The following is a 22,455-nucleotide window of genomic DNA, read 5'->3' as shown; positions in this document are numbered from 1 at the left end:
CTTTGCCATCATGAATTAAAGGTTAGGATGACTTGGTAGTGCTACTTAGGCCCGTACCCATGACAAAATCCCAATACTCAAGTCTGATCACAATAGGGGACATCACAGTCTGCTTTGTGGAAGCCGTTTAGATGATTTGGTACGGTTTGCCAGAAACCAGTGGTTACAGTTTCTCCAAAGGACAGGGCAGGCCAGGATTTGTACACGTTCAACCTGTGGATAAGTGTATGCATATGAGTGAAGAGATCAGATTGCAGAGGGGCAGTGATAAAAGGCTTATTGTGGTAGATGCAGAGTGTTGTCATGGAGCACCTACCACATGGGCAACAACATGCGTCATAACGAGTGCCAAAGACCCCATTACCTGCAAGTCTTGGTTCCTTCTTTCCTTTTTTGGCATGGAAGAATCTCTCTATCAGAGAGAAGGAAGTTCTGCTATAAAGGCTCCATAGTTTTCTTTCCTGTGTGGATAGGCAAAAAGCCGAAGGCCATAATTAGTGGAAAGCCTAAGCATTCATCTGAGCATAACAATGCCATATTGTGTTAGCTAAAACGTACTTGCAGGCGGTTCTTGTTGTGGAGCATATAGATAGGTGCTCTGAAGGCATACATTTATCATTTAATGCTAGTGTAAATTGCCCAAAATAGGAGCCTTCTATGCTTTCAGACACATGCCGGTTTGTGCGAGTGTCAAAGACTGTACGTGCTCGCATGCTGGAATGATACCTGAATGTGGAACATATGAGCGAGTGCTCCGAAGGGGTGGATGTAATAATAATGTAAATTCCCCAAAGTTGGATCCTTCTGTGCTTACTAAAGTCTGCCTGGGTGTGCGGGTAACTAAGACCATGTGCAATTCAATGGTCGCTGTGGACCTGCTCTTAGAACGTAGTAGTCTTTGACATTCGCACAGTCATGTGTCTGAAAACATAGAAGGCTCCTATTTTGGGCAAGTTACACTAATATTAAATTTATGCCTTCAGAGCACCCAGGAAGAGGGTTCCCTGGGTTTAGGTAGCACCACTCACTAACCCGTCATTTTCCTTAAAGGCAGAATTCCCAATACCCCGGGTGAGTGCAAAGCAGAGCAGAAGTCGGCGGACTCCATCGCTCCTGCGGAGATTCAGGTGAGCGGGACAGATTTAAACCCTGGTTGGTCAGTCTTCCAACTGGTGGTTTGAGAAATAATAAATTAACACTCATGCCTAGTAATTACAGGCATTCTATGAACTAATCCACTCATACTTCACATTTGTCCTCACCCCCAGGGTCCTCGACTAGGAGCCCTGAAGAAGGCGGCAGTTGCATAATTCACGCCCGCCAAAACGTGAAGAACACAGGGAACCACCGCACAAGATAGGTCGCCCACCTTGAGGTTTTGCCACTCAATTTGTTTTTTCAACGTAGGCAAAAGATCTCTTTAACCGGATGACCCTGAAACAACATTATGCAAGGGCAATATTGTATCCTTGATTGTCCCAGTGCTAAACTGACATATTAATTACCAGTTTACATCTGGGAAACATAATTGTTTATAGTCTAAAGTTAATGGACTTGTCAAGAATTACAATGCACAATATACATCACAATGGTTATTTTACTTCAAATGCTGCAAATGAATTGTTTATCTATTTTCAACTGCTGATTTAAAGCCAGCCTTAGGCTTAACACTGTAATTTAATTGTTTATTACTTGCAATTGTGGATCTAAAGCCCGCAACAAACTCATTAATGAATTTGTATTGATACTTTTATGTTCTTTCTATTAATGCTATTTGCTTTTTCTTACATTTTCACCCTTTGAAAATTAAATGGATTTTGTTTGTTTGGAGTAAATACAAACTGATTCTTACTCACAGAGTCCAACAAACTCCTGGATTCTTGTTTTTATTCACTTTAATGTTTTTTGTTGAATTTGGATGAATGGAACTGAAGCTACGGGTGGATTTCCATAGACTTAACCACGTGGATTTCCAACTACGGCGATCCGACATCACAGAATAAGGATAGTTTAAATAATATAATCTATCCATTAAACTCATTGTTTCCTCTTTTAGAGAATACAGGGGGTACACCTCCTTGTTGACGCGGCGAAGAAGTTCAGCACATGCAGACTAGATCGATGACAAGGAAGAAGGATGCAGAGACTGTCCATTAGACAGATAAAAAGTACATTGGACTGTGGTTCTTTGGAGACACTCTTGTAGCTGCTAAGCAAGTCGTGAGAACAAGCTACTGTTCTTGAGCCATAGGAGTTTGCTAAACATTGTACTGTGAAGCACTGAGATCCAGAAGAAAAAATGCCAAATCTCGAGTTGATCTTTGAACTGGAAAAGGGAGCAGTGAGAAAGGAAAGATTCCTTTCTCACCAAGTTTCTCTTTGGAGGCACCCCTGACAATGCTTAATGGCAACACTCACATCATTCTTGCTGTTTTTCTCTTTAATCTTCGTGCATATCCTGCGCTGGTTGGGAGAACTGTTTACATTCATGTGTTCCTGCAAGATTCTAAAAATGGTCCAATCGTGAGGAGGCTGCTCACAGCTACAAATGAGCCAATCCTCCAGTTACCAGAGTAAAGTACAAAAAGTGTAGATGGTCCTATCTGACCAGGACGCACACAAACTGCTTGGAATGGTCTTTTATTTCTTGATTGAAGAGCATCCTTATCTTGTTGGACGAAAAACCAATACTTGTGTATTTCTGAGGGATCCCAGGAATCGACCTGTGATAAATTGGCTGATAAGTGAAATTTGTGAGCAAATTTGCTTGCTGCCTGAACATCTTGTTAAAAGTACATATGGTACTGTCGAATGATGACATTCACAATCTACTGGGTTTGATCTTTTACTATTTGCTTCAAAATTATCTTTATCTTATTTGGTGTAACGATAACACGTTTGTATTCATTTGGAATATGGTCAATCGTCCGGCAATCAGCCAGCTGCTTGTGAAGCAGATTTAACAGTTGCCAGAACATTTTAGGAGATTGTCTGATTAAAATTTGGGTTTTCCTTCCTTAAAAGTAGTTGCAGGCAATATGGGCAACGTGGATAGTAACAACAACGTAGCAAACAATGAGAGAGCACCACGACGTGCAAGAAGCCATTTATGTATAAAATGGACATATCGGTACATAATATATACGTGTCATGTTCCTGGTTATTCTGCACGCCCTCACGATACGTACCGTTTACTATATCGATCCAAAGAGAGCAGTAGTTCCTGTATATCTTCCTATGCAGCAGGAAGGTACAGCTATGGTGATTGTAAGACCGCCAAGGCCGTATGTGATTTTCCTACACCAGTAGTACATGTAACACCGATTCCACTGGTAAGTGTCCCTATGAGTCCCCCAGTAAGAAGGAATTATGCCGATATACTTCATGAGATGATTATAAGAGCACATGAGGCAAGGAAGTGACCTCAGAAGTGCAAACGAGGATTATCATGATTTAAATGACTACCTATATAGTACAGCACATTTGGGTAACAAAATGTGGTATTAGCATATGAAAGAAGTGGGCAAACAAATCTCTTAAAAGGAATGTTATGCATGTGCACTCCTGCCTTGTAGTATGGGAAAGTCTAAGATATTCATAGCCATTGATATAGATGTGGAGACAGCACACTGTATCACACATTGCACTCTGCCGAACAAGAGGTCAGTTCATGGGCCGAACAGCTTCTTTAGTATGGGCAACAGAACGGGCAGAACCAAAGGACGAGGATTATGTTAAAGACACGAAAACCAGAGCAAGAGCCCACAATAGAAATCATGTGATAAGCTATGAGCAGCCTGGAGTGAGGAGCTGGAATCAGATGGGAAGTGAACAAAAGACTTGAGTGTCCAGGAGAATCTGCAGAAGAAATTTGAAGATGGAAAAACAGAGGGCAAATGCAGATTTGGGGATCAGTACTTTCTCCAGACTGATGGGGAGAAGGAGGTTAGTAATTGGCCGCTACAAACCAACCATTGACATTGTGGAAAACTGATGCAAACCGTTATGGCCTAGACTTGCTAAACTACTGACATAACTACTGATATGGTCGAAGACAAAGAAGGTCTATTGCAGATAGTGCCTCTGGAAAATGTAAAGCTATGTTTCAGAAACACTGACACAAGAAAACTTGGAGAGAATCAGAATTGTGGTTGAATCTTTGACTTACCAGGAATGAGCATTGGAACAGCAGTCATAATGGATCACTACTGGGCTTGTGGATCCAGAGCTTACATGAAGCTGCCCAGAGATTGGGGAGGACTATGTTCTATGGTGAACGTCCATGTTCCAGCGTTGGCAATTCCTAAAAGTGACCTGAATATTGTCGAGTTTCCAAATTCAGATGCCCACCGGAGGAAGACGAGATCAGCTGAACTCCTGATTCGAATGGAGAGAACTATTTCTCATCTAAGTCAATAGAGGCTTTTGATTCCATTCCATATGAGCATAGATTGTTCAGCAAGACTTTGTGGATATTCATGATAATCTTCATGCCCAGTATCCAGACGGATGCAAATACTAAGTGGTTACAAACGACCAGCTGGGAATTGTTGCAGATGATTAACACTACTATAAAGGAATTCAATGCAATCAAAGAAGAGCTGAGAGCCATATGACTGATGACTCTTCAGAATAGATGTGTCTTGGACATAACAGCTATGGATAGAGGTGTTTGTGCCAAAATTAGAGAATCGTGTTGCACTTTCATACCTTCTCATGACGAGAATGGCACATTGACAGAGGCCATAATGATGTTGACAAAGTTACACATCCAGATGACAGACGAAGTGGAAGACATTGCTGATGACATTTGGTTTGTATCAATCTTCTTGTGGGTTCCACAATGGATGTCAGATATGTTCAAATTCCTTGGAGTCCTAATAGTGATGGTGTTTGGATTTTGTGTCATCAGGATAATCATCAAACAGTGCAAGAAGACTGCAAAGAAGGCAGTAGGAAAGATTATGATGTTTAATCAGGATGGTCGACTAAAGAGCTAACAGATGAAGAAATCAGAGACTATTTGAAGGCCAGTATTCATGCACCCGAGGGAACGAAGTTCCTGTACTCGAAGAACCACAAGAAGTATTTGGAAAAATTGATCTACTGCAGTCCAAATAGACAATGCATGCTTATGTCTTGGAATAAAGTTGAGCATGCGAAGGCAGCAGGAGGCCTGAAAGGAGTTATAAAGATATGGGTCCCAAAGAAGCATTTCTTCAGACGAGGATGTCTAGATGTGAAGATTGATGAGTGGTCGATGAATCGCCCAGAGGGAGGCGGTGGGGGGGTGTAAAGGTGGAGCCAAGCACCCCTACACAAAGCACCTCCCACATGCTGCCTATATGTTGGGAACCAGAGTGTGAGACACATGCAGTACCCATGATAATAGATACCGAAAAGTATCTTGGAAGTAAGATTCCCATTGAGGAAGCCATACAAGCATTCACGACAATATGATGGCCATTTGAATGAAATCCAGGAAGAAGTGTGAAAACTGAGCAAAAGAGAAGCCTGGTGACGTCATACAGAGTAGAGCGGACGCACTCAGAAGAAGAGGCTAAAGAATATAGACCTTCTATAGAAACAAAGGAGGAGGTGTTAAATATGAGCAACATTTCGGGCTGGAGATGAAGATGCTCATGCTACAGAAATAATGAAGTAGATATCAAGTTACTTTACAAGTGTACAGAAGCAGTAACGCAAGTAGACAAAGGATTCTTAAAGGCTGGCTATGTAGTGAATAGATTGTGGCGATACGCCAATGTAAATGCTTATGAATGTATGGACTATGGATGATTCCACAATGCATTTTCGCAGAGCCAGATTCAGTGAAAAGAAAGGCTTTGTGTCTCGCAGTTGGAAAAGCAATCGACATTCAGAGGTGAATCAAGAGAGGCTTGGGTTGGCTCAACACCAGGAAGCCAAGGCCACTGTGAACCTGAATGTTCATCCAGTAGTTACAGAACGTGTGAAAAGAACAAACTCCTGTCTTGGATGAGGAGTGAGAACATTGAAGACGTCAGAGGTTGATCATTTAATAGTATTTTAAAATACAGACAGACTCTGAAACATGGCCTGCAGTCAAATGGATGGATGAAATAGATACTGAGTTGAGCTGTATCGAGACTAAGAGGGTATGCGTATAGTCCCTCTTATTCTCAGGCACAGAGAACATTTCCAAGGCCAAGTTCAAAGCCTTAACTGACTGGCAGACTGCAAGAGCGATGATTGACTACTGGCTAATTGGTTGGAAGCTATGGTTATGACCAGCCCACAAACACTGCGACTTTAGCCTGTGTGCTGCTTGCATAGGTGGAATATTACAGAGAGGTACAACAGTGCTAACCAATTATAAAGGGGCACATAGGAGAGACCTATAGTTTATATAACCTACGGTACATCGTGTATTTGATGATGTTCATAGTGACCTGCACAAGAGGAGTGCTTAGTTGCCCCACCTGCTGATAGAGACCCGATCACCTTCCCAACAAGTATGGAATGTATACCTAGAGGTTCCCTGTAATCCTATCACATTCTCAAGTAGGTTTTTGTAGTTTGCAATGTAGATTGACGTCAATGATGATAGGTTTTTAGTATATAAGCTGTGTTTTCTATGAAATGCATGCAGTGAGAAGATCGAGCGAGTTCGTTGATGTGCACTATACTCTGTTTCAGATAATTGATATTAAAACAGACACACTTTGCCAACTTCCTGAGTCAGTTTGAATATTGATGTTCGAGTACATTCTGCATCCCCATCTATCTCAAAGTATTGTTACCTCGTTTTAAAGGGCTTGTGTAGGCACACTAGTTCAATCTCTCTTCAACAAATAGCTGTAATTGACTATACTGTAAACCCTAACTGATCCTAAACTGCATTGTTCTACCTGTATGTACTGTACCATTTTCCTAGCGCTGTGATACCTCCGGGTCTGGGCACTACTTACAAATTCAATAAGTAAATAAATAAAATATACATTCACGGTTGACGAGTTTCACTTAAGGTCTTGGTACCTGGGGAGTGGAGTGGGGTGGGAAGTTGATTCATATTCCAGGAAAGGAGTATGCCTGCTGCCTTACTGTCCGTGTTTCATGGCAGCGGAAACTGGGGCCCTAAACTATTCTTGTGGCTACCCCCCACCCCTGTCAAGCGTGCCATAAATTCCTCCCCCCTTCTGCCGCTGGAGGTCCCTCCCAGCTCCACACTATCCAAGATGCAGGATCTAGCTGCGTCTGCAGGTTTACCTCATGTGTGCAACAATTTAAGCACTAATGCGAACGTAAGAGCAGTCACAGCCATGCTTTTACCAGAGAACTGCTGAAACCGGTTTGTCATCAATACCGAACCTCAATCCCCAGTGCTTTGTCAAACCTGTGAGCCTGCATGTACTCCAGTGACTCACTTTGGTCGACCCAAAGAAGAGCGCCGGCTGTACCCAATGCCTAGCCACTAAACCCTATCCACAACCTGCACCTTATGTCACAATTATATGGCGCAGCAAGACTTGCTCTAAGCTTTCCCCTTCCCTTCCAGGGATATATGCAAATCCAAGTGATAGGGTAATATAGATTGCTGCCCCATCCAGCTGCATATCACGATCGCTGGCTGCCGATGCTCGTTACCCAGTGCACCAGAACGTACCCAGTTACAGTTCCCTTCACCAGTTGGGAAAAATCAGAGCACATCCGGTCCATCAGGACCTAGGGCCTATGTTAAATAGCAGATGGGGGAAAACAATCTCGGAGTCTGAACTACAGATAGAAACACCCCCAACACATAGGCCTTCTTTCCTGAAAGGGTGTTGCTCTGCAGCAATGGTCCCATATTTTTAAACACTGTCACTCACGGTGAAAGCGTGAGTGGCCAAATTAAAAGACCGAATAGCAAAATAGCCTCACTTGCAGTACACATTGAAGTGTACCTTTTTGCAGTAACATGGGGAGATTTTTATTTATTTTATCCACCATTCAGACCCCTTTCATCCGGCTATGTCCCACTGTCATTTTATTTGTCCAATTAAATCCAATGTGCTATTAAAATGGTGACTGTTCCAATACATGCACTCTTAAGGCGTCATGATGGGTGGGGGAGGGGGTCTGTACATGCATGACAATGGAGTGATCGGAGGGGTGGTGCGAGACACCTTAAGGTGTCTCACTTACTAATCCCCGGGGGATCTGTCATCCAGGTGGCCAGGACACAGCAATCACTACTGGATCCAGTTCCTGGGGTTGGACCAGTGCAGGAGGATCACCTGGATGGGGGGGGGGGGGGGAGGTCTTCGGGGAGCTGAAGTGGGTCAACGAAGGGTGAGATGCGGAATCCCCTTCCTTATGATACCTTTTCCCCCATCCTGTCCAGCAGGATACTTAGAAACTCTACCCTTCCGCCCCCTTTTCGAACACAAACACGTTCTCACCCAGTGAGCGATAACGGACTAATAGAACGGTTTACCTGACATGTCCCAACACAGGGATCAGGCAGTCAGGCAATTGCCGACAACTACACACACCTGACTGCCCTTACTGTGCTTACCCTTCCCCACTGAGATAAATGGCCAAGCACAAAAGTACACTTTGAGCAATGCCGAATGCACGAGAAAACACTATTCTAGGACAGCAGTTCAAACGGAGGAGCAAGGCGGCGAGGCCTGAAAGGTCGTGAAGGAGGAAGTTGCACTTGCCAAACCAGACCTGCGAAGCATCTGACAAAAGAAACATAAGACTGGGAATCACAGCTGGAAAATGGTGTGACTGAGGTGAGCGGTACATGGAATCCTCCCTCACCGATAGCCAGAGCGGGAAGACGCGGTTGCCATTGTGGTACCGTCTGACTCCATTGGCAAAAGGAACACCAATGAGTTCAGCACAGCCAATGAGTCGGAAGAACCCGATAGTGGGCCGGACTGTGTTAGAATCAAGGTTGCAGTGGCAACTTTAAGAAGATCAAGAGACAGAGGTCTTTTGTGAATGAACTTGGTACCAGAGAAAGTGATCCCACGCAACGTGGGTGCTCATTCGAAGGTCTCTGGCTGGTGTCCCTCCCTTGAGCAAGGAAAGTATTGAACCGAAAGATAGTGGAACTACAAGTAGCAAGAGGCCATAGAGAAGGCCAGCGTGAGGTGTCAAGCTGGTCATACAAGGGTCAAGCCAAACACCTTGTACAATGGAAAGTCCTTGGTACGTTGTAGAAATTGTGAACTGTGGAAAGTATGAACCCGACTGAGGGAATTGTGAGACAGGCGTTTGCGCACAGCGGAGGGGAACGCCATGCAAACTGGTTATTGTAAATAAACACGCCCTTGCCATAGGCTAACAAAGTAACCCAGCGAGACGTGATCACCCTTTGGAAGTGTGTTTAAAGTTGGAAAGTGCAATGAAAGTTCTGAGCCCGGATGAGGGGGACCTAACAAAAAGGCAGTTTTTTAAAAAGACATTGAGCCTTTTGAATATTAAAAATAAGGAACTTGATTGAAAGACAATGGTGAACCTGACTGAGGGAGGTCAGGAGAAAAGTGTAAAGAAGCTAACTGAACAACACTGTGATGACAAGTATGAACCAGACTGAGGGATGTCCACAGTGAATGATTGTTCTGAACCACGATCAAAGGAGGTTAACCACTAAGAGGAGGATCGGAGCCCGGCTGAGGGGGATCCAAGGGTGAAGAGTAATCACTCTTAACCCTACGTGAAGGTTAACAGATTATTTGATGGTCGTAGCTTGCTCCCATCTTAGATTAAGGTTTAGATTAGGCGTTTATCTCACCCCTTTTACAGTACAATAAAAAACACCCATGAACTGTGATCACTTCTGTCTGTCTTACTCTGATGCCATGCCTTTTTTACAGTGGGGAAGAATTATTCTCAAAGCCCTCCTTAAGTATGTGGTTTCCGACGTGAAGGAAAGATACAACTGTTTTAATCATTGGACCATAATAGTCTCATTCGAATGCGTAACAAAGTTAGATGCTTCCAATATGCCATGTATTCTTCCCCGGACTACAACCCCTGCATGCCTCACCTCCTCCCAACCTTGCCCTATCCCCCTCTACCCGCAGTGGCACTTAATGGTGTAATTTTGTATCTGTAAAACAGTCATCGTAGGTTTTGTGAACGTACCTCTCCACTTAAATTATGTAAATCACTGTGTATGTGTATCTATCTTTAGGGTGCTGCCGCTCCTATTCCTTCCCCTTACTCTAATGCTTTTGTGAAATGCAAGCTAGAACAACATGGCGTCGGTGCACAGCCATTTTGGACACTCCTCTCCCATCACGGTAATAAAGCCTGTGTCACAGCGAGCCTCGGAAAATAAACGAGCATTTCAGTAGTGAAAGCAGGGCAAGGCCACATAGCTACATAAATATTATTGCTGAACGGACTTACTGTGGAGAATAGTTATTGTATTGTCCACTGAAGGACGAATACGGGGAGGGAGTCGGAGCATCCTGCAGGTGCATAAGGGGTTCTGGGAATGAATGTGAGGAGAGGGGCGCTGGGTTTTTTCACCCTCTGTCCCCTCGGCTTGTGATCTGCTCTTCAGCAGAGGGCAGGCACAACTAAGAAGGGTGGGGAAATGCCCCCATAATGTAGAGCACATTACGTGGTAAAGTCAGTCAGAATTTGGATCCCCGGGTGATGAAGTCTCGCTGAGAGGGAGGACGCTCCGCCTCAGACCCCGCTAGCACGAGTGATCTCTTCGCCTACCTGCTGAGGGACTAAGCAGTGTTGTAGTGGCCAAGATGAAGGGGTCTTCTGCTTCCTTACTAACAATGACTTCCTTTGTATCTATATATTTAAGTGTATGTTTGTTTATATATGCCAATTTCATATATACATATATTGTGTGAATAAAGGACCTGTAAGGAGCCATTTGTTTTATTATAACGATTAGTCTATGTGTGATTTATTGCCTGTCTATACCTTGTCTTGCCAGGGGGGTGGGAAAACCTAAGTTTTCCCCTCACATGGCCAAGCAAAAGCAACACACCTACCCTGCCCCCCCCCCCCCCGAATCACTTTTGATAATTCTAGACCCCGCCCCTCCCCTTGAGTGCCCCACATTCCCACATTCCAGGGCTGCAATCAGACTTCCGGCCCTTCAATCTGGCAATGTTCAGGCCCAAACTTCCCACCCCTAAAATATGAGACGGGGAGGGTGGAGGGAGCTCCATGGCACTGCAAACCCTGCTTTTGTCCCAGGCCATCGCAATGGGGGAGTGGGGGCAGCAGGACTCCTTTGGTGCCACATTGCCTTTTTGACATTTTTATTTCTGCATGCCGCAATAGTTGAATAGATTGAGGAATAGAACCCCCAATAAGCTACATGACGCCCAGTTGGTGATGAAACTAAAGATACACAGCCCCCACTGACGACACTGGTTCCACTGTTCTGGAGCGACAGACATGTACCTACATACATGATATATGCGCAGGCAAGCCACTACTTTTGCATAACCTACCTATTTGCAGTGTGCCTGTGTGATGGGGATATTGGACAGTTCGGTTTATCACTCCTTGTCGGATTAAAAGTGATGCAGAGAATAACCTCCGTCACCATAGAACCCTCCATCTCCATCACCCCCTTCCTGGGCAAGCTCCTGGAGAAACTGGCCATCTCCCAGCTCAATCTCCACACTGAATCTGTTGATTGTCTTCATGACAATCAGTCTGGCTTCAGAGCTGACAGAAGTACCGAAACTGCTCTCCTGAATATCCGTGAAGACCTGCTCACCAACCTCGACTCAAACCCCCCTTGCGTTCTCATCTTGCTTGATCTCTCTTCTGCCTTTGACACGGTCAACCATGCCATCCTGCGCAACCGTCTCCGTGATAACCTGGGTATCACTGGTCAGGCTCTGGCGTGGCTGACTTCTTTCCTCTCTCACCAACCCTCCCAGGTCCAACTTGGGTCCTTCCTTTCCAACATCTTTTTCTCTATCTGTGGTTTCCCCCAGGGATCTAACCTCTCCCCCTGGCTGTTCAACCAATACCTGGCACTCCTTGCCCACCGCATCGCCACTCTCTGTCCCAACTTTCAGTGCTATGCTGATGATACCCAGCTCATTTTCAGGCTACCCTCAGCAGCCTCCTCTCCTTCCCTCATCTCTGACTGTCTGCCATTCAGGAATGGTGTGCCGCCAACGACCTCTGCCTTAATGCCAGTAAGACTGAGATTCTACTCATCGGCACACCCACTCCCTCCTTCCCTGCAGCTCTCTGACCGGCCTCTCTTGGCCCTCCTCCCACTCCCACCTGCACGGCTAAAAACCTCGGGGTTATCTTCGACTCTGCACTCTCCTTCTCCCCTCACATCTCTGACGTCTCCAAGAAGTCACTCTAACAGCTGCACCTCCTTAGAGGCATTCTTCCTCCAGAAGCTCACCGTCTCCAGAGCCCTGGTCCTCTCCAAGCTGGACTACTGTAACAGCCTCTATCTAACTCTGCCTGCCTCTACTCTCCGCCCTCTGCAACTTATCCAGAACAGGACTGCAAGGCTTTTCCTTGGCCTCAAGCCCAGGGATCGTATCTCTCCAGGACTGAAATCTCTGCACTGGCTCCCAGTGGCAGCGAGGATTAAGTTCAAAACCCTCTGCACTGTACACAAGGTCTTCTGTGGTCTGGAACCAAAATACTTTCAACTCTCTCTACCTAAATATCTCCCTTCTCGAGCTCTTCGCTCATCTGCCTCCAACTCCCTTAGGGTCAGTCGTTTCTCCAAGCAACGAGTTGGTGGCAGATCACTCTTCAGCAGGGGCCTCTCTCTGGAACAGCCTTCCTGCCTCCCTGAAACTTGAGGAGAACCATCTCCGGTTCCGGAAACACCTCAAAAACCTTTTTGCTTTTGCTTGCTCTCCTGCCCTCCCTTGTTGAATTCCTAACCCTAATTGCCCTGGCTACCTGACCACCCTTTTGATCTCTGGCCCAGGCCCCGTCAATTACCCACCTGCACTGCCTCCCGGGCAACCCCTGCACTTGGGGACCGTTTTTCTGTATCCTTTCAGTCCCCTTACTAGCACTTACGTCTGCACTTCCTTGCACTTGCCACCAGCTGGCTGTTTATGTGTCATATTTATTCCACTTACCATGTACTGCACTTTCCCTCTCCCTTCCCCCTGTGCACTTTTCCTTTCCCCCCCCCTTCCCATGCACTTGCGCGATCTGAATGACACCTGGCCTAGTAGAATCGTTGTTTGTCCTCCCATTGTTTCCCCCCCCCCCCTTGCCTCGTCGCGCCTTGAAACACTTGTGTATAGGCGCGTTATAAATGCCATATCATATACCACATAGCAGAAAATGGCATTAACATATAGCATAATCGCCAACAAACGGGAAAATGCCAGAGCCACCGGAACACCCCCAAAACCAACTGTGTGTAAAATATATGCTGGCCAGGCTGTCGGGGCCTCCTGATGTAAGTGGATGAAAGAGGGCTGCTGCTGGCGCTCAGAGAGAGGAGGACACCATCTGCCAATCAGGGAGATGCTGCAAGGTATGGGGAAAAGGAAATGGGATGAGGCAGGGCGAGACCGGGTGGGTTTTGGGGGAGGTGAGAGGAGGAGGCGGGGGAGGTCCTGGAATACAGCATAGCCATGAGTAGTAGAACCGGACCATGGCGGCCAGGGCACATACTGAAACACCCTCCAACCGATGTCACATACTAAATAAATAATATTGCGCAGAGCAATTAATTAAAAGCCCATGGACAGAGTGGGAATGAGCTCACAAGGTCCAATCCAGGGGTGGTGTGGGCCAGACACCACCCACAGGGCCAGGGACCATGTACCTCTGCCACTATACTCACTTTTGCCGTCCACGTGAGCCAACAAAGAGGGCTGCTCCCCCGCCCCCAAACCGGTCCTTTTAACGAGGTGCCTACCTCCCAACCCTCAGTCTCCCCCGTGGACAACCCCTCACACCTTGCCCCGGTAATCGGCCAATGTTCTTCTGACCCCTGCCTTCCCCCCCTTTCTTCCCACTCTCCCATTTGCAAGGCGCCCCTTCCCCTCCCAGCTGCTGGCACCCCTTCCACCTCAGCTGGTGGGTCTCCAGGGCGGGTTGGGGTTCCCCCCACTAGGTGGGGGGGTACCCATGGCTTTCCTTTGCTCGTTGCGCACCTCCCCCCCCCGGCTTTCAGGCCAGAAGAAAGAAAACTGACTGAGAAAATACAGCCTAAAAACACACAAATGATAGCTGGAGAAAGGAGCACAGAGCATAGCGGATTAGATCACTGATTTCCCCCCCTCCAATCCCCCAGCTTGCCTAGTCAAAGCTGGGGGCTTGGTGAAGCTTCGTCCCACTGCCAGACATTAGTCCTGGTTACGGGAGCCTTACTCAGATTCTTTAGCTCACCATCTTTCACGGAGGAGAAATATCCAAAACATATCAGTCTTGTCCTGCAGTGGGGCAGACCAGCACCGAAATGCTAGGCAATTCTCCTCTGAACAAGAGTACCAACAGCAACCCCAGACACGCGTTTCGATCTGGTTGGACCTCATCCGTAGGGTGGATCTGTGCCTCTCCAAGAATAGTGAGCAAGGGGTCCACGTCTGGTTTCCCCTAGTAACCTAGGGTGAGACGCAGTTACTTAACTTATGCAAATTAACAAGGGGGTCCTGGGAGTCCCTCTGCCAAACATTAGTCCTGGTTATGAGAGCCTTACGCAGGTTCTTTAGCTCACCATCTTTCACTTTAGTCCAGGGTCCGAGATCCGGCCAAACATTTGATGCCGGATCTCGGACCCGGCAAGAGTCTGCCAATAGACCAGCACTGGCCTTTACATAAGCAATGGAGCTAGCAAGCCACACATGAGGTAACCGCATTCTCCCCCCCATTGATCTACCTAAAAGTCACTGCCCCAGTGCCTATCAGAATTTACAGATGGGGATGGCTGCAAATTCTTCAGGTGTCGAGTGTTCCAAGGGACAGGCCTTGCTCCATGTTAACTTGTGCTGGCAGTGGGTACCAGAGAGATATCCGGCCTTCGTGTCACCCGCTTGGATTAGTCACTGACAGTCTGCTCACGTCCCAATCACCCATTCTGCTGCGAGTCTTGCCAGAATGATTGTGACCGTGCACACAAGTAGCTCTAAAGCCCACCCGGTGTAGATATTGGCACTTGGCAGGAGAAATAGCCCAGCCAGAGGATGTTGCTTCAGAGCTTGATCAAAATACGGGAGCCGTGATCTGGCCGCTGTTCTGTCCTTTTCTTGGGAGGAAGGGGGAACACAACCCCTGCCTTCACAATGTGTCTTGCGTGTGCCCCCGGCTGAAAAGGAATTGGCAAGTTACTGAATATGCAAGTTTTCCAGAATAGCAAGTCGTTTTATTCAGCGCTTCCTTCCGCATCCAAGCGCTCTAATAGGCGCCATTCTATTCTTACTAATATATTAATTTCAGATCGAATGGCCTACTCAGAGGTCACAAATCAAAGCTGTGAATGCAGGCCAAACCCAGACTTCTGAAGCAAACTCTTAGCCCACCGAGCTATCTTGCTGCCTGCATGACCCTGGGAACTGCCCTGCGAATGTTGCCACCCCGGCATCACTGAATGCCGTGGCCTTGGAGACCTGGGCATCCCATTCTGGCTTCATTGTGTGACCTCCGAAGGAAAGAACGAGACGAAAGACAATAACGCCCACCTTGGACTTCAGCGCCTGACTCTACGCTGCAAACCCCTTCCCCCGATTTAAGAACCATGCTGGACTTTTAAGACAAATGTACAATTGCATTTTTTTTAAATATTAAAGCATATTTTTTTTCAGCAAGGTGGGATAGCAGGGCGCGTGTTTTTGGCAAACCACCATCGTTACAATGTTTGTTAACATGCTCTCTGGAGCCACCTGCTGCAGTTCACACTCAGCTGCCGCAGAGCTATATTTAGAAGCCTGCAGGAAGGGCGCCGCCCCCTTTCAGATGTGCATCCTGGCAGCGGGAGATTAGGGTGAGATTGCGCCGGCCGGCCGGCCGGATGGATGAAAAACCATAATGGGAATCACGACTTGATTTTTCCGGGCTGAAATTGGAAACCCAACAAAAAACATTGCGTTCTTTCTTCCAATTTGTCTCCCCAACGGTGCATTAACGCGGGAGCCATTTTTAAGTTCTGCAGACGCACAATTCTTCGCAGGCCATATAGCCGACGTGAATATGTCTTGCAGTTCGCGAACACGATCCACATTAAACAGAAAAAAACATTTTATTTCCAAACTGATTGTTTTCACAGTCCTCATGTGAAAACATGTTTACTGCTTCACAGTATCCTCGCACATGAACAGGGCTGATGCAGGTGCTGGGTGTCGTCTTCGCAAGTTTGCCCCCTCTCCGCTTCCTCACCTGTCGGTGCCGGTGGTCGTCCTCTGCAACCTGGAGCTCTGCTTCAGCTGCTGACAGGAACCTCCCCCTCAGAGAACTCAGCGTTGATTTCAAGGAGCCCCTCATTAAACAGGTTGCTAAGATTTCACCAAACAATTTCCAGGAGAACCAGCAAATTGCCCATAGAGCCCAGCTCCGCCGCAAACCAGGACGTCAAAAGAAAATGACTGCCTTGTTGAAAAAAGCTAATACGCTACAGCCATTCACATCATACTGACATCACTAACATACAGCCAACCTATCAGGTGCTGCTTACATGTCAACACACTAGAACACCGCCTACGAATAAGTACATGGGCATTTTAGAGCCATTTTCCAACAAAGCTCATTTATAACAATACGTTTATTTTTGATTAAAAAAAAAGAAAAATATATTACATAAATTAAAATCTTTCGTACATATTTTTTTAAAGCAAGCAAGTCAAATAACATTTAACAATTAACACATGGCTGCCATTTTGGAAGTAAAAATGGTTGACACATTCAGCACAATATACACTTGCCGGCAAAAAGGGGTGTGGTTTGCCGTGAGATGGGTGGGAATGGGAGGAAAATCATATAGCTTTCACTTAGAGATGGGTGTGACACAAACACAAATCCATCCTCTTTTGTCCTCTGCATTGAAAAGCATCACAGATCCTCACCCAAAGCCCCCATTTGAAGCTCTTATTTTAACGACAATAGTTTCAGCTTAAAAGTAGCACTTTTAGAGCCACCCAACAGCCAAAACTAAAAAGCCATGAGCAAAACGTCCAGGTATCTCTTGCAATGGCTCGTGTCTTTCCTAATGTCGCTGGCAGCACCCTATTTCATTTACGGACCTTGTTTCTTACCTTTAATTGGATTAGAATAGGGTCAGGTGTAGAGATTCCTTTTGGGTTATGTTTCTGTGCTTTTATCTGAAGGGTTTTCCTGTTCATTTTTCTACACATTCTGGGACATGTTTTGGCCCTTGAGGGTTTTCCTCTCTGGGATGTTTCACAAACTGCCAGTGTTACAGCCTTTGTATACTCTAGCAGGACTGAGGCACTGTATGATGAGACGGGTGAACAGCTTTTCCCAAAATGAAAGGCGCAGTTGAAACAGCATCCAATTCGTCCTGCTATTTAATACGTTAACAATTCTGCACTGACAGTGGGCTAGTTCAATCAATAGTTTGATCTTTTGAGCAAATTGAAAAGGCATACTTATTCAATATTCCAAATTACGACAATTGGTCAACAAGTATCCACATCGGAAACACCTGCTATTTTGTAACCTTTTGTTTATTTTTTAAACGCATTTTTTATTGTACAACCTACCCTAAAAATCCGAAAGTGCTTCTTGCTGTAGGTTTTATACTTTTCAGTCTGATTGATCCCTGGTTTATCGAAGCAGTAGTCACAGATTTTGTCTCGGCCAAACAGGTACTCATTGTTTAGACAATCTGCAACACAACATGCAAACAAGCACATTTAATAGAAATAACCACATTTTAAATCACAAGTGTGTTAGCAGTTGCATTCCGATCCTACGAGCACTATAAAATAAACAGCACTGCAGAAAAAAATAGGTTTGAATGTATGTTTTGATGCTTAAAGATTTTAACATGCTTTCTGCAGACAACTAACATCTGCTCCATTATGGATCAGTGCTTTTTGGACCACTAGGGCATGAATGGAAATAAAAGCAAAAAAAAGCTGCAAGTGACCACACCAGAACCAAAGGTGAACTAGGCACTTCACAACATGCAGGGGGATGGGGATGGGGGGGGGGTTTGGGGGGGGGCTACCTACCCAGTCATTGACTCTGGTGGTGGAGCAGCTCACAGCGATTTCATATGTAGTATGAACTCATACGCTACTTGTGGGCTACGCATCATGCACTAGCACCCTCCGACTGTGCGGGAACCAATCAGGGAGCACAGAAGGCAGGCTTTATCTACAGATTATAGCCCACATACATCCAATGCCCCTCAACAGCACAAGAGCCGGATATCACCTCCCTTTTATACTCCACCACCCACCAGCAGTCCTGTTTTAACCTCCTATCCTTGCTCTCAACCTACATCTCTGGGCTTCCTTTCTTATTAGTTTAGTTCCAGCTACCGGTTTGTACTGTCATGCGTTAGGTTACATGAAATCGCATCTTTTCCATTTTCCCTGGCAACCAATTGCTCCCCCTCCGCCAAAGAATACTGCAATGTCAAATTTTTTTACCCAAAGCAAAATTAGCACACTCCTAATGGGTGCAGGAGCTGATGGCAATAATGCCTTCAATGACACTGGATGGAAACTGCCTACTGCCCTTGTAAAAATGCATTACCCGAGCGAAGGCCCATTAACTCTGGCTGCAGGCCATTACCAGCCAGTACAGTCCACAGCCCAAGGAATTACTGCAAAAGTAAAATCAATTCTGTTGCATAGGCCAAACTAACAAATGTTGAACAGGCTTTATTTATATAGTGCTCGCTCCAAGTTTAACTGTGCGAGCAATCCAACTCGCATTCTCATTTTCAGTTGGTACAAACTGAAAGTTAATTAGTTGGCTTGCAAGTCAAACAGCACCATTGACCCATTTCCTCCTGACTCAACCTCCAGACCGTTCCCTTTAAAAAGCATCGATCACATGAAAATCAAAACATCGAGAATGTTCATACTAGGCCTTCCTGCACGTTTATCCCAAAAGATGTTACTCACATCGTAGACATCTCAGTCCGTCTTCTCAATCTATGTGAAAATGACATATGGCAATGTACTTCCAGTCTTGCCCACCTCAGGCAAAGGGCATAGGAACTCCTGTGACAATTTACTATCTCACTGTCCACTCCAGCCTGTGCCTGAAAAATCTACTGACCTTAATCCAATGGCCTTGTCCCAGTTACCTTAGACAGCAAAGGGGCTCATAGTCTGATTTCTGGCGCACATGCGTCGATCAGATTATAATGAACAATCACTGTCCACAGCCAACAGGGGAAGGGGAAGTCTAGAAAAATAAGGTACAAGAAAAAGAAAATAACAAAACGCTAAGGACAGGGGCAAAGTGCGATATCATAGAAGAGGTAAAAACACTCCATCCATAGAACGATCCTGAAAAGGAAAGGGGCCCCCTTCCCACCAATCATAGTTGGATTTATTTATTGGTTTACTACTCCAGGAACTGCATTCTACAACAGTAGTTGCATACTCTAAAGGGCGGGTATTACTAGTGCCCAATACAATGGCATTGTTTCAAACAGGTAAGAACGAAACCGAGTTGAAATGCTAGGTTTTTTCACAGACCCGATACCTAAATTAGGGCAGTTTTGTGATGGGGATATTATCATGGGGGTGGGGGCTTCAATTCTGTCTGGAAACCAATTATGGATAAAACCCTCATGCCATCGCAGGCGGATAAGTTTATGCTACATAGTTTTCCTTAATTGAAGCATGGAGGTTTTTGATTATTCTATAAAATGTTTTCCACACAACTGGTGCCTCACCTGACCAAGCTGTTTAATAGGTTTCAGGATAGGGGCTCAGTCACACCCTCCATGGTGGAGTCTCTAGCGTGTTATATGCAGGCGACCTGGTACTTGAACTTGACCATACCTACACTGGAAAGAAATCTATGCTCTGCTAAGTATGCTCAACAGAATGAATTATAGATTAATAGAAAAAACCAAGATAATGCTCGTCACAACAAAAAATAAAAGGTAAGTTATTACAACATCCCAAGGACCTATAGAGTATATTATGCATAATCCATATTTAGATATATATGTGAATGCGTCTGCCGATTACGCCATATGAATGGGATAAAAACTAGGAAAGCTAAACCGCTCATCCTACTCTTTGATACATGTGCAAATCAGACAGTGGGCTACTTGATAAAGGTAATTGTAAAGTTATACCGTCAATGCTTTTGTCCCGCCATTCTTTAGGGATTAGAAGCCCCGACCATTGGCGGTGTAGATGGGCAAGTAGATTTTGGAAAACAATAGTAAAACTGGGCCCCTCTAAGAAAATGGAACATCTGAGATTGGAGTTGTGACTGGTATCTTTGGGCGGTCAGGCTCAAAAGAAACGTGGGTTATTGTATATACATATAGGATTTCTTGTTTATGTTTTTTTTCTTTTTATTGACTTGCGGGGTGTTTTTACAGTGTTTTCAATTTTTAAAAGAATGTGTTTTACTGTTTGCCCCCTTCAAAAAAAATCACGGATAAACAAACCCACACACCAATATTCTTTTATTGTTTCATTGCGTGCATGTGTCTTAGAGCAAGATGTTCTGAACACTTTCCTGGACAATAAAGATGAATGTGTTAATCTAGTAATATCAAAATAATACAAGTCAAAATTATTGTAGTTAATTACGCAATACTTTTTCAGGGACTCTTTGCCCATTGTTGCCCATTGTTTTTTTCCCATGATGACCAATTTGTGAAAACGACCTGTCCACATTCTAGAGACTTTTCATTTGAGCAGATAAGGCATAGTGTGATATAAGGATTAGCCCTGGAGCACTCATGTTGGTGGAGATGAGGATTATTTTGACTTTCAAAAGAAAAACTCAATGCAGATAAAACTGTATCAAGAGCTGCTGACTACAAAATGAGAAGTGAGTCTCATTAATGTACCCCCTGAGGGTTGATTGGACGGGATGAGCAGGCCATAACTGTTTGCCGGGTGCGGGAATATCAGGAGATACTATAGAAGAATGTTGCAAAGGCAACTCACCAGGTTAGGTGATTGTTGCTGAAATGTTACAGGTGTATGCATTCCTTTAAACCATATGGCTTTTTTCCTATTCCTGCTGCAACATGTGCTGCTGGAGGACTGGGGAGGAGCACGACTCCTCTCGCTTCACTATGTGCAGGAACTTTTATGCCCATAGCGCAAATCAAAAGCTGGCAACCCATGAATATACGCACAGTAAGTGAACAGATCTTACAGTGAAATATACAAATGTAATTCAATTGACCTTCCCACTAGAAGAATGTGTGCAAGACAAAAGAGCCTTGAACTTAAGAATAACAGAACAGAAAAAGAACAGAAAAAGAACCAGAGAGGAAAGGTTTAAAAAATCTGCTGCCAAAGTATAAAAGTTGATCATCTTTTAAACCCAGCAATCTGTAGTGAAATATTCCCTAGAAAACCAAATCCCCATATGAGACAAGTTTTTGTTTTCTTGTGGGTAAGCGTCTGCACTGAGAACATGCGAACAGAGGGGTTCTGAGTTTCCTCTGAAAACAAGTTACACTGTCCACCCACATGTATCCTTCACTTGTGCCCTGAAAAGCAGCCAAAATCATGATAAGCGCACCAGTCTCTAGGATTGCATTCTCTCTTGCCAAATCCTAGGCAAATATTCAGGACACACTTTCCCTCTCATTTCCCCTCCTCACCCCCATGTCTGGCCTTCAACAATACTCTGCTTTATAAAGATAACTTGAAAAGTACACAATTAAGGTACCCATACAAACATACATCTTTATAGAACTATGTTAGGGAAAGAAAACTGTACAATTGTGGCATTATTGCCTCCATCTTTACTGGGAGACTACAAATACCAGAATCCAATTCACCAAAAGAACAAGTTACTTTCTTACCTGGTAATGTTCTTTCGATGGGATGGTCCGACGACGTATTCCATATCTATGACAGGTAATGTCCACAGCTGTGCTGCTTCAGAAAATCTTTGGCGTCTGCGTCCTGCGTCGATGCGCCGTCCCGAGGACCTCCTCCGACGGCCGACGTCACCCGATGTGATAAGTGGGACGCACGACGCCCATAGCCTCAGTCATAGTTTTTTCCCAGAACGTGTGCCACCAGTTTTCTGCCAGTCAGATACACAAGGCCTTACGGAACGCAAGCTGCAATCGCAAAAGAAATTCTGCCGCGGGGAAGGCAGGGAGGGAGCGATATGGAATACGTCGTCGGACCATCCCATCGAAAGAACGTTACCAGGTAAGAAAGTAACTTGTTCTTCGAGGGGATTGGGTCCTCCGACGTATTCCATATCTATGACAGACTCCCAAAGCAGTACCAAGCAAGGAGGTGGGAAAGAATTTAGAATACAAATTTAGCATGCCCAATCAAATTGTGGAATAGAAAA

At 45.2% G+C, this 22,455-nt stretch overlaps 1 protein-coding gene across 2 annotated transcripts in view; it reads right to left on the bottom strand.

The window, feature by feature from the left end:
* The window catches only part of CHEK2 (checkpoint kinase 2), an 816,762-nt gene that overhangs the window by 687,168 nt on the left and 107,139 nt on the right, over positions 1 to 22,455 (bottom strand). The window contains exon 3 of one of the 2 annotated variants that reach the window (XM_069619359.1): positions 17,679 to 17,803. In XM_069619359.1, the coding sequence (XP_069475460.1) occupies positions 17,679 to 17,803 (125 nt within the window). Of the gene's footprint in view, positions 1 to 16,338; positions 16,511 to 17,678; positions 17,804 to 22,455 lie in introns of those variants that run through there. The other variant, XM_069619360.1, reaches the window with a different exon arrangement.

Source organism: Ambystoma mexicanum, chromosome 10, assembly GCF_040938575.1.
Source record: "Ambystoma mexicanum isolate Mex_15411 chromosome 10, UKY_AmexF1_1, whole genome shotgun sequence".
Taxonomy (NCBI): domain Eukaryota; kingdom Metazoa; phylum Chordata; class Amphibia; order Caudata; family Ambystomatidae; genus Ambystoma; species Ambystoma mexicanum.
The sequence above is the reverse complement of the archived record's forward strand: the minus strand, read 5'-3'. Positions and strand labels throughout refer to the sequence as shown.